This window comes from Falco peregrinus, chromosome 7, assembly GCF_023634155.1.
Source record: "Falco peregrinus isolate bFalPer1 chromosome 7, bFalPer1.pri, whole genome shotgun sequence".
Lineage (NCBI taxonomy): Eukaryota > Metazoa > Chordata > Aves > Falconiformes > Falconidae > Falco > Falco peregrinus.
Genome location: NC_073727.1, coordinates 19,739,182 through 19,751,929, shown reverse-complemented (window position 1 = coordinate 19,751,929; position 12,748 = coordinate 19,739,182). Strand labels below are relative to the sequence as shown.

General features: G+C 45.5%; 2 protein-coding genes across 28 annotated transcripts in view; one reads left to right on the top strand and one right to left on the bottom strand.

The window, feature by feature from the left end:
• Positions 1-7,092, bottom strand: part of HMBOX1 (homeobox containing 1) — a 119,852-nt gene extending 112,760 nt beyond the window's left edge. For 4 of the 26 annotated variants that reach the window (XM_055809761.1, XM_055809773.1, XM_055809767.1 and 1 more), the window contains exon 1: positions 6,831-7,091. The gene's annotated coding sequence lies outside the window, so the exon portion shown is untranslated. Of the gene's footprint in view, positions 1-4,768; positions 5,253-5,736; positions 5,938-6,830 lie in introns of those variants that run through there. The other 22 variants (XM_055809759.1, XM_055809757.1, XM_055809772.1 and 19 more) reach the window with 15 other exon arrangements.
• Positions 7,093-7,352: 260 nt separating this feature from the next.
• Positions 7,353-12,748, top strand: part of INTS9 (integrator complex subunit 9) — a 72,878-nt gene continuing 67,482 nt past the window's right edge. Inside the window, exons 1-3 of one of the 2 annotated variants that reach the window (XM_055810446.1) lie at positions 7,431-7,482; positions 8,207-9,386; positions 11,618-11,745. In XM_055810446.1, the coding sequence (XP_055666421.1) occupies positions 11,681-11,745 (65 nt within the window). In that variant the 5' untranslated portion in view covers positions 7,431-7,482; positions 8,207-9,386; positions 11,618-11,680. Of the gene's footprint in view, positions 7,483-8,206; positions 9,387-11,617; positions 11,746-12,748 lie in introns of both variants that reach the window. The other variant, XM_005236641.4, reaches the window with a different exon arrangement.

Sequence of the window (12,748 nt, the reverse complement as noted above, 5' to 3'; positions counted from 1 at the left end):
GCTTATCAGAAGAATAAAACTGGCTGTTCACAAGGCTCACTAAAAGAGCAGCTTACAGTATTGTTTCAGTAGTAGCAGCAGTTGTTTTACTGCTGAACTTACAAATTCAATAGGTGGGGTATTCTTAAGGAAGTGAGAAGAAAATAAGGCTTCTTAAATATTAAGTTTGAAACGGGGAGAAAACAGATGCCGGGAATTCAGGGCAAGTGACAGTCAGCCAGGGTAGAGCCAAACATAATTAATATAGTTTGTATGCCTGGCTTGTAGATTACTTCCTTAGCTTCATGTTAAGACCTCATCTACCACCACAGCAGCAAATGGGGTTCATATAAAGTTAACGTAGCCTAAATAGACATACGTATGGAGAACAAAAGAATGCCACCTCTATGCATAAGGTAAATAATAAAATTTGTTTCCTCAGGCTGCAAGGAACTCTCTTTCACTAGATCTGGAAACAATGCTCCACCCTTGGGCAAATAGTGACTGGAAGCAGCACTTGCCAGCATACCATGGGCATATGCAAGTTAGGTCTTTGTTAAGTCATATTACAGAAGTCATTTAGGCGTACACATACATACAACCTGATGAAGGGCTATGCTCAGTAAGAAGCTTCAGGCTAGCAATTGCACTGAAAACAACATGAAATGATGAAGTAAACATTCATTGAGGAAGTCTGTAGGAGAAAGAGTTAACTGACCCTCCATACCTTCTGGTTGGCTGCACTGGAAAGATAAAGCAGAATACACTTTGTCAGAAGCACTGCATACAGCACTTCCCAGTTTTAAGAGCAGTCTTTAACTTCAGACTCCTCATGCAGCTTTGATTAAGGACTGGGAAAAGGAAATCTGCACCCAGACGGGTAGAATAACCAGTTATAATTATTTTAATCCTTTAAAAAGCGCATCGAAACAGTAATTGTTCAACCTTTTGGTGTCTACATTAACACAGTGCTGAATCAAAACAAGTAAGAAACATGCATGTGCATTCCTGAGATAGATCTGAAGTCCAACACTGAAAAACTCCTATTAAACGAAGCAGAAGAAAAGCTATACAAGAAAAAGTGGCATTCCTTACAGTCTTGTGAAAAAGTTTACCCCATAGTGCTTTCGGCTTGATGGGGGGTGTTGTGTTCTAATGGATTTAAAAGCAACAAAATTAACTGAATAAATAAGGATGACGAGTGTCAAACCACAGAAGTCAATGGAACACAGGAAATCCTCCCATCACTGTAAAAAAAATCTCATTGACTTAGGTATTTTATTGAGCACATTAAATGACCAGCCAGTAAATTCCTTATATGGTTAATATATATTAATATATCACAGATGTAAAAGTGCAATAGATGGGGAATAGACACAGCTGTGTTCAATTGCCACTGAGTCAGTACGTGACCTTAAGTGAGTCACTTGGCCCTTATGCCTCAGTTTCTCTACCTGTAAAACACTGATACCTCTGGTAAGCACTTAAAAGATTTACAAATGAAGGTACAAAGTATTATTTTATCATAGAATAGTAAAGGAGAAGGACAGTGCCTCAGACATAATGAATCAAACGTGAAACATCAGAGCCGTACTCCACTAGCACGCCACACAAGTTACAGCCATAAATCGATCACTTCTGATTAGGTTAGGCTTTACGATGCAGTAATTGTCATAGCAGCAGTTTCATAACTGTGAAACGAGCACTTTGCTCAGCAGCGTATTATGCAGGAAGCCTGCGTGATCAACGAGCTTTTGGTAAACCTGACTGCAACAGCAAAGAATAGAAGCATCCAAATACAATATGCTTTTTAAGGTTATCTATCATAAAAGCTTCTCCACATGCTTTTATGGTCACAGGCTAACCCTGTATAAGCACCCGGTTGAGTGGGAGGAGAGGGGAAGGAAATCAAACAATACCACATTTAAAGAAAGACCAGATTTCATGTGAATATATCTCTTTTTAGCAGGCACAACACAAAAATAAATGTGTTTCTCACAGTTACAAGATGAAATTTTCAGTTGGCCAGCGACTACAAAGCCGATTCTCTACTTCTTGCTGTGGACCACATGACTGCCTCAATGCATAAGAACATTTTATGTGCCAACTTGCAATGAAGACCACATAGTTAATAGTTTGCAACCTCCTTTCCCCCAGAAGATCTTCAGAGTTGAGTAATAAAATTCCTCACATGATTTCAATGAGAGGGTTCACTTGTCAGAGGCTGCTTCAAGATAGTATCATGTGTCAGGGAGGTGCTGTTCAGAGGAAGCTTTCCAACCTTGTGTTTTCAAGGCTTGACTGAAAATGAAAAAATGTCAGGCTATAAAGTTTGAAACTGGGGGAAAGAAAAATAATCTCTAGATGTTATTTTCAAAATATGGAAGTTAGCCAATTAACGAGGGGAGGAAGGAAAACTGATTAAAGCCCTGACAAACCCTTGAGATCACAGGCCGATTACTAGTTCTGCCGCAGACTCCATGTAGGAACCTGGGCAAGTTAATCCCTCTACACCTTGGTTTGCCACCTGCAAAATGAAAAATAACACTTTCTTTTCATATCCTGTTATTCTTGCTTGCATTGTTCCCCAAATTAAAAGCATTTGTCAAAACACTTATCTTTAGCTTTAACACTGGAAATTGCATTCACAGCTAACATACAATCCGTTTGCATGACTGAGTGTTCAAATATGAATTCTCAGTATACCTTGCTACCCAGCCATCCTAATTTTATACATGTCAGGAGGGAGCTTTAGTCAATATCAGAACAAGAGGAATATCAGAATGCTAAAATACATTTTACTACTAATCTTACATATAAGACCAGCTTTAGGGATACGAGTTAGACCCCAAAAAATTCAAATTCTTCTCATTATCTCCAAAAATACCACTATAATCATGACATTGGTCTCACTTCATTGATAACCCGCAAGATAATATTATCATCATAGGTATAATTAACATCCAACCCCATGAGGACGTGTATGCAGAATCCAATGCCCGCTCCATTAAAATAAGTATAAAGTGAAATCGACTTCAGTGGCTTTAGAAGAAGTGTCAAAGCTGCATAAAGTTTTCAATAGGAGAAACAAAGGCACAGGTTTTTTTGCAGTAGACTTCTTAAGCTGACAGCACTCCTTCAAGTGTTTCATTTCAAATCCTAAACTTTGCAGAAGATGAAAAATATTTGCCACAGGTCCCAACACTGTGATATGTAATTCTGTAGTGTCCCTAAAAGCTCTGCACAGAAATCACTGTAAAGCCCAAGTTGCTTTCTTTTGATAAAAATGTGCTGTCACTTCATGCAAACTGGTTTTATTTTCTAATATATACAACCAGACATCTTCTGACACGCCTTTATGAAAGGGACAGTAGTGTTCTTCCCTTCTCATGTTTCAGTCTCATTAATTCTTCCAACTACCAGCCCAAACATCATACCCTAAAGACCCAAATTTCACCACTGCCCCACTGACATACAGCAAAAAAAGATCAGTCTCAAAAGTTAATGACAGAACAATTATTGAAATGCACGCTTATTAAAAATTAATTTTATTTAAAATAATATTAGTTTAAAAAGTGAAATGTCAGAACTCCACTGTCTTCCCAGCTCCAGTTACTGATGAAAAACATACCCAACACTTTCATGAACTTATGGATTATCACTATAAAGTGAGCACTTCACAATAATTTAATTTTCAAAACACCAGACAGCCATGAACTTTTAATATCCTTTTGAAAGAGACCACTAAGACCCCCACAAAAACTGCCTTAGAAGTAAGCTTTCTGCAGCAGACACAGATTACTAATTCTGTGGAATTGTCAGAATCACAATGCTGGAGACACACACATTTTCTAGAAAGGTCAACAAATATTAAAGAATTGCTCAAGCCCACTCAGTAAAGTACTTATAGAGATAAGCAGGCCTCATCCACACAGGATTTTCTTCGAGATTTCCTTACCACTCTTTAAAAATCCTGCAGTTTCACCTATGGTAGCATTCCTATAACACAGCTGGCAGTCTGCATACCACAATGTCGTCTAGACCTGCTCTGAACAGTTGGATGACACAGGAGTAAAAATGCTGATGCCTGTTCTGGTGCTTGCACTGGTGCTAAAGGAAGGATAGGAGGAAGAACAGACATAGCTGAGTAAAGCGTAAGTTCCTTGTTCCTAGTCTCATGCCCAGGCTCGTCAGACAATTCTGTCAACCATACAGGAAAAGTTGTGGCTGCTGTGAGGCTAGAGAAGAAATCTTCACGTAAGGGAAATGAGCATTCCCAAACCCCAGTTTTCAGATGCAACATCAAACCCTGCTCTTCATCAGAGCCCGGTGCTCCCAGAACATGCAGATAACAAATGCATCCCTGCACAGATAACATATTCCATCCCCTTCTCACTTCTCCCCTACTTCCCTCCCCCACCCCATCTCAGCGATGTTTTCTTAGCAATTTGGAAGAGAAATGGCAAAAAGGGAGATGCAGAACACAGAAATAAATTAAGTTTGTTCTCTACTGTTGACAGATTTGGTCCTAGCATGATGGGAGAAAAAAAAAATGTTAAGAGTGATAAATCTATATATACCTACTCCAAACTACACCCCACATCCCAAGGGACGTGGTATAATGGTAAATAAATATAGATGCAGTTCCTACTAATGAGGCAGGGTACAGCAAGGCCAAAGAAAATGCAATCATCTCGGGGAAAAAAACTGCACAGGACTCCTCCTCTCCCATCCATGGAGGAAATCAAATGCCAGCTGCACCATCCCAGGAAGGAAGCTGAGTCTGTACCTGATGAGCCCTGCAGAAATGAGCTAGTCATATCACGGGACGCAAGCAGGCACTTCAGGGTTTTGCCAGCCCACGAATCGTCTGCGGAACACAATTCCCCTCTTCGATACGATGTATTTTACATGGTATCATTCATGCAAATTGTAGGGGTTTTTCCACCAGTTTCTTTTTTTCCTCCATCCCCATTAGTTTGAAGCAGAGGCACGTAGCTAGCGTCTATCAGATCTGCTCCGACAGTGCTCTCAAACGCGTGCCCTGGCCATCAATTTAACGCTTTCCTCCCTACAAAGTTGAAATCTTTCCAGCTTTCGTTCATGTACATTTTGTACTTAAAAGCCACTTATCTGTACTCCCAGTGTTACTCGAGCAGGAGAACAAATTTGAGATATACCCGACTCCAAACAGCAAACATGCTTACAGTCCTCATTTCCTCTTCCTTCTTCCCTCCCCACCCCCAAAAAAAAGCAGCTTTTTTTTTTTTTTTTGTCCCTAACACGAAGGGACTGGGAAAACCAGCACATACGACCGAGGCTACTACAGACCTATCGCAATGAAAAAAATGCCTTCCGAAAAAGTGCTCTGCAAACATACCAAGAAACACTATTAGAACTAAAAAAAAAACCCAACAAACCCACCACCAACCCATCAGACAAAACTGAGGTTGAAGTACTCGGCTCGGTCTGTCTCTCGTGTGTATTCTGCACCTAAAAACACTCGCCTCTCGTTTTAACACCGAACCAGAGCTAAACAGTCCAGCGGCATTCCCTACCACTTCCCCCAGTCCTGGGGTCCAAGACACTGTTCTTCCCCCAAAAAAATCCCAGGCACGGCTACAAAAGCAATTTACACCCCCTCCCCTCCTCAAGAAGTACAAAACAAACACGCGTATGACACCCCACCCAAGCTCTCCTCGCACATTTTGGAAACGACTTCCCTCCGGGTCCTCCTCCTCCCCCACCCGTTCCCACCTTAAAACTCTCCAGCAACGAGACCCTCCTCGTATTGACGCCTCTGCCACCCCGAGCACCCGCCCTCTGAGCCCCGGGAGCTGCAACAGATCTCGCCCTCCTCGCTGCGCAGCCTCCCGGCCCCGGGACCCAGCGGGGTTCGGGGCACCCGTGGCCCCCCGTGCCCCCCACTTCCATAGGCACAACGCACCGCAGCTCCCCTAGAAAGGCGCCCCCGGACACCCACAGCGGCCCCTCAGCCCCCCTCCCCTCCCCCTAAAGCCAGGGGGGAGCTCCCCGGCAGAGCCCCGGCGAGGGGGCTCGCTGCCGGGCGCGATCCTCACGGCGCACCGGGCTCCATCCCCGCAGTCAGAGCCTCCCTCCACCTTCCCCCGCCAAGGTCCCGCCGGGCCGGGGCAGCCCCCCGGGGTCCTGAGGACAGGGCGCGGGGGCCACCGCCGCCCTCCGCAGCCGCGCCGGGGCTCGCACCAGCCCAGCCCCAAACTCAGCGGCGAACAGAACCGAAACATCACGGGGGGCGGGGGAGCAAATAATAATAATTAAAAAAAAACAACCAAGCAAGCACCCACCCAGGCTGAGGGGACTCTGCCACCGCGAGTCCGTATCACCGCCCCCCCCCCACGCGGGAGAGAGGGGTGGAAAAAAATAAGAATAAATAAATAAACGACAGGAACAAGGACGGAGGGCTCTTCTTTAAAACCCAGAGGTTGCCCTGCCCTCCCGCAGACCCCCGCAGCAGCCTCCCGGGGACACCTTCCTCCTCCTCCGCTCCGGGGGCGCCGAGAATACGCGAAGCCACCCAGAGCCGCGGCTCAAACTCTGCCCGGCGAGCGGCCGCCCGGGCTGAGGGGCTGCCCCTGCCCGCCCCCGGCCGCCCCCCGCCCCGGCCGCCCCCCTCACGCACATCCCGCGCTGCAAGGGAACCCGCTCTCCGGCGCGGCGCAACTCCCCCGCAGGCAGCCGCGGCGCCGGCTGAGGGGGGACCCCCTACCCGCTCCCCCTCCCTCCAGCCCACCCACTCGCCCACCCGCGCCCTCCCCTCACAAGCGCCGCTCTCGCCCTCCTCCCCCCCACCCCCCCCAAGCAACACTCACCTCTGGGTGCTGACGGCGCCTCCACCTCACCATGTAACGGCAGGAGTGGGGGGGTCCCCCCGCCCGCCCCCCGCCCCAGCGTGAGGGGAGATTAACGGGGGCGCAGAGGGACGAGAACAATAGGGGGGGGAGGAAATCCCTCGGCCGCCGAGACCCCCTCCCCAGCCCCCCGAGGACAAGGGCCCCCCTCCCCGTCTGGCTCTTCAGCCGCTCCCTCCTCCTCGCTCTCTCCCTTTTTTTTTTTTTTTTTTTTTTTTTTTTTGGCTCAATCACACCAGACTGACTGTCTTTGTCTGTCTGACAAGCGCCATGTTGATATCAACATCCAAGCTCCCACCTGCTGCCGCTGTGAGACCCTGGGACTTGTAGTTCCCCCTCCCCAGGGTGACGGGGAGACCCGCCGCGCTGGGACTACAACTCCCAGCATGCCCTGGGCGGCACAGCACGCCAATGGCGCGCGGGGCGCAGCGCAGGACGGACTACAACTCCCGGCAGGCCTCGGGAGGGAGGGGAGGACCCCGCCATGGCGTCATCCCGGGCGGGGTGGTGGTGGGACTGCAAGTCCCATGAAGCCCTGGGAGGGTTGAGGGCCGAGCAGGAAGGGGGGGAGAGGGATATCCCAGTAAATAGAGCCGAGCTAAGCATGAAGCTGGTGAGTGTGTCGGGCTGGGGGCGTCGCGAAGGCGGGGGAGGGGGGCGGGCTCCGACCTGCCCCGGGGGTGAGGGGGGCTGGCTCCCGGGCTCTCCTCAGGGCCGCCGGGCGTGAGGGGAAACTGAGGCGCTGAGGGTGGGGGCGGCCTTGGGGGCGCCGCGGGGGCGGGCCCAGCGCGGTGCTCCTAGCAGCCGCCGGGCGCTCGAGCGACCGTTAAGCGGCCGGCGGGCAGCTGCCGGGTGGGGGGCCGGGGCCGGGGGAGGCCGCGGCGGGTGAGGGCTGGGCACCGGCCTGTGGGAAGGGACACAGGCCTGGGCAGGCGGCTTTCTTCCAGCCCTCAGCCGCCGTGCTCCCCCGCCGGCGGTGTAGGGGCCGCCCGCGTGTGGGTCGGGTGAAACGTCTGTGGGACTGAGGAGGAGGGGGTGTTTCTCTGCCCCTTCCTACTGTTAAACGCGAGTCCCTCCGCGGAGCAGCTGTGGAGCTACCCCACTGCGCCTGTGGCTTCTACTGGGTTGCTCTAGGTGTATCAAGAAATCCACGTGGTTCCTAATAAAATCATGTTCCATCGGCAGTATGATGTTAATACAAGTAATTACTAATAAGATCAGCTTTCCTAAGGGTGTGCTATACTTCTGAGAAATATTTTGGGTTCCGATACTACAGTCTTCTAAAGGGAAAGTTTACCACAAAATGTGTTACCCCATATTATTGGTCTCCTTTCTAGATCTCCCTTTTCAACTGTGCAGGTTTCCCACAGACCTTGGATTCAGCCACTACTTTATTTTCCAGGAAGAATTTCTGTTTCACGTAATGTGCTGCAGTTCTTTGTCTGGAGGTGAAAACCAAAGAAGGCTTCAAAATACCTGAGCATAACGTTTGATTTGTTTAACCTGAAACTACGCTGCGGTTAAATGTAGGATTGTCTCAGTTTTGAGACTGAGCAGTTCATCTTGGGAAACCTTCGTTTCTGGGCTTCTTTTGAGACTTCCAGTAAATCACTATCTGTGTTGTAACCGTGTGAAATTAATTCAGTAGGCAGGTGGCCGAAGAACTTGATCCTGCATAATCTTACGTATGCGATTAAGTCTGTGTGCCTGGATGAATACGACCAGTGGGACAAACTGTGCAAAGCTAAGCACTTCTGGATGTGATTGTAGAGGCTGATACAATGTAGGGGGGAAAAGCAAACTTGAGAAAAAGACCACAGCGGAAATGTAGTTTTATGTCTGGAGTCTTGCATAGGGGTAGAGAGAGGGAAGGAGTTGGGGGTGGGTAGGAGTAGAATACCAGCCATCTGAAGTTTGTGTTGCAATATGGTTTTTAGACCTGTGTGTAAATTTGGGGACTTGGGGGTCAGGATCCTCCATCTTATCTTTGTCTGGAGATGCGGGCTTGTGGGGGGAGGAGCTGGATACTGGTTTATCCTCTTTTCTCATCTCTTTGGGTTGAATTTGGAATAGCAAGGTAGAGGTAACAGACTCTAGACCTGATTCAGAATCTAGTGAAAATTTCAGACTCCCACAAATCCAAATGGGCTTTGATCCAGGCAAATCCAGTTGCTCATTTCCCCCTAGATTTTAAGCTAGCATGTGATATTAATACTGGAAGAATGCACTGCAGTATTTGTTGGCTTCAGTGGGAATTCAAAGCACTGGCTTTAACCTGCAAAATTCTGAATGTTTTGGAGCTGCTAGCATGAGACATCATCTCTTTGTCACATTGCCATCCATGAGATCACCAGAGACACTCCAAGCTGGTGAGCGCTCAGTGTGAACCAGATGTCTGCTGAGAACCTGCCTCTGTGAGGGCCTTAGCATCTGGATCTTCATCTTGATCTCTTTGTGCCCCACTCTGTCAAACTTTCATCCAATTTACAAAGCCTGTCAAGAAAATTGTGAGCTGAGGTGGGCATATTTACATGTTTTCTATGTTTTGTGACTTTTTCACATGACTATTTTTAGTTAGGTGATCAAGCACCTAGTGTGTTAGCTGCACCCACCTTACATAAGGGAATAAAGATGGAAGGAAACAAACCTCTGAGCGAAAAGGTCCTACAGTTTAGTCCGGTCAGGAATATTAGGGACTGGGACCTTTGGATTTGTTTTAAACAGGAACAAGTGTAACGTGGATGGAAATTACCACATTTATGGTGTGTATAGAGATGTATATAGTGCAGGCACTCAGATTCTTGGAGTCCTAATGTAAAATCCTAACAGAGCTACAGGCCTAGAAATGTCACCTGTGCAAATAGCTATATAGTGTATATGAATTGCCTTTTTTGTGGTGTGTGTCACTTTACTTGAATCTGGTAGAAAGCATCCATTGACTCCCAGGAATCTGTTTACCACAGTGTGACAGCCACAGATATAGATTATTTTAGATGCTTTTAAAAAAGAAAAAAAGATTTTCCAGTTAGCTCATAGATGTCAGGGTCCTGATCCTATTCATGATTTTTTAAAAAGCAAGAAAGTGTTTTGCTGATGAAAGGGGTGATATTTCATTGCCTTTTTTTAATTACCAATAGTTTAAAAGCTACAAAAATAGTTCAGAACTTACTTTTTCCTTCATTTCTTTCTATTTACTTGGATTTATAGCTTCAGTTGTCAAATTTCTGGTCTGGTGAGAACTTAATTTCATATGTGTATTTTACATTTCTGAATAAAACAATTCTTTTCTCATATACTCACTTCTTCACCAGCTTGGCTTTTCAGGTTGTTTTTTTTTTTACTTTGCTAACAGCTGGCAAAATGTAATGTTGCTTAATAATTAAGGGTTTTTGAATTTAAAACAAAAGTATTTGTGATATTTTTAATTTAATATTTGAGACTTAGTAGCTTTTTAATATTTAAATATAATTTAAAACAGTTTTTTGATGAATGTATGTAAATAGACTCCTTGGGAGTTGTCCAGACAGTTACAGTCCTGTGCTCACATATAGTGAGCAGAGGTAGAAAATGAAATTATTAATCTACCTTCTTTCCACTTGATAGAGTGAAGTATAGTAAGCAAGCATAAGGTATAAATGACTTAGAAAATGACTGCGTCTGTTTTTAGTGCGATGCCTGGCCAAGCAATTGATATTTTTCATCTTAATTGACCAAGACTTGAATTTAAAAGCTAAAGTTTGACCACCTGAGCATTGCTGTGCTGCCAGATGCCCAGACTTCAGAGATGCAAAAACTTGTATTGGAGATGCAAAGTCTTCTATTCTTGCAATCCCTGAAGAACCATCAAATCCCTCCTCAAAGAAGAGAAGCCCTCATGCAGCAGCCAGTGGCCATGCTCTATTCAGACATTTAGGTTTCTAATCCTGCATTTTAAAGCTGGCATTTTTATTCAGTTCTCTTCTTATTCAGAGCTTCAGTTGTGCCCTTGCCTTGTTAAACTTTACCACTCTCCATACAAGAGGTGACTGCATCTCAATGATGCTGAAGTGCCCCTGTACATAACCTGCTTACTGGCTCATTAAACTTGCATAGCATTTGAGATTTCTTGGTACACAAACCCTTCCATTCAGGTATGGTTGTCCATTCCATGGTGTTTCCTGTTTGCATTTAGCAAGACAAAAAGCAGGTGAGAGCATGCCCCAGAGCTGCTGCCATGCACATGGACAGCTTCCTCTGCTGATTTGTGCCAAGCAGCCACAATGGTGTGGGCAGCACCTTTTTTGGTTGTTTAGGCAGATTTCTTAAGGAAATAAAATTTGTATTCCTGCAGGGATTCTCTCCCTCGCTTTCCACCCAAGTAGCTTTCAAATTTGCTAGCTGATTTTGGCCAAGTTTTGCCAGTAGGACTGAGTTTTGAAGAAACTGATGTTCTGGGATTTTTGTGAAAATAAGTGGTTGCTAGAAAGAAGAGATTCTACATGTGTCCTAAATTGGAGAGAGGAGCTATGCCATCCTCTCAACCCTTGTGATCAGAAAAATTTGTATGAAAAAAATCTGTCCCTTAATACCCTGTCATGGGGAAATCTCAATGAACACACACAGCTGTGAGGACCAGATTCATGGGAAATTAGGTTTTCTGTTTAAAACTACATGTTTAAAATTAAGGAGAAATAGGGCATTTTTCAGGGCTGGGGAGTCACTCTGGTGGTAAGGGTTGTGAGTAACTCATCCTTGTGTTCTTCTTTCAGTACTGCCTGTCAGGACATCCAACCTTACCATGCAATGTACTCAAGTTCAAATCCACCACCATCATGTTGGACTGCGGACTGGATATGACATCTACTCTCAACTTCCTTCCGTTGCCACTGGTTCAGAGGTATGTTCTGTGGCCTGTAAGCACTTAGTCTGTGTCTTCTTGGGTTGCAGTTGGAGTGCTCTGAGTGAAATGGTGTATTGGAAGGAGGGAGGGGATGAGTACAAATGAACAGCATCATCTGATATCATAAATAGACTTTGTTCACTTAAAAATTCTCTTTATCAAAATAACGTCCTTTGGCTCAGTAGACGGAAGACATTTTATGGATTTATTGATTGGTTTTTCTAGATAATTTATTCTAAGCTTCAGTAAAGTATTGCTGCAACTGCTCAGCACAAGTGAGGTCACATATCTGTCATCTTTCTGGCTTCTTCATGCAAGATGAGATAAATGGGTAACTGAGATGGAGTGTGTGGAGCCCAGCAAGTACTGCTTAACCACCCTCTTCTCAGGATTTTCTTCAGAGCAGGGACTAATGCAAAGAAAAATAGCACTTAACAGTCCTTGTTAGTTGACTTGAAGGCATAATTGTTCCCTTTTAAAAATTAAATAAATAAAAGGGCAGTGCAGCTGGGCACAGAAATGGAACAGCAGTGAAACAAAAGTAGAACCCAGAAGAGAAACCTGCAATCAAGGCTCCTGCTTCTATGATTCTACCTACAAAGTCACTTTTTCCCAGATTTTTAGATTAATTTGCATATTCAGTTAGCGTGAGTTAGATCTTGCATAAATGGAATAAATTACAAAAATAAGCAGCTGGAAAGATGGGATGAGTAACTCTTGGTGATGGGAAGCAGCAGGAGTTTTCACAAAAGGCGTTTAGTAACCTTTGATCCACGAGGAAACAAGTGAGGAACGTTCTGGGTTCAAGGGATGCTTGACTGAGAGTAGGAGAATATGATTGGGAAAAGGAGTTTCCTAAGTGACCTAATGAGGTTAAAGCAGTTTGTCCAGCACTTCCTATGATTTGTTATTTTTGGAGAGGAAAAGAATAGACAATATGCATTGTTCTGCCAGAGCATGGAGTTCAAGATCTGCTGTAGGTTAAGAAACACATGCCTTA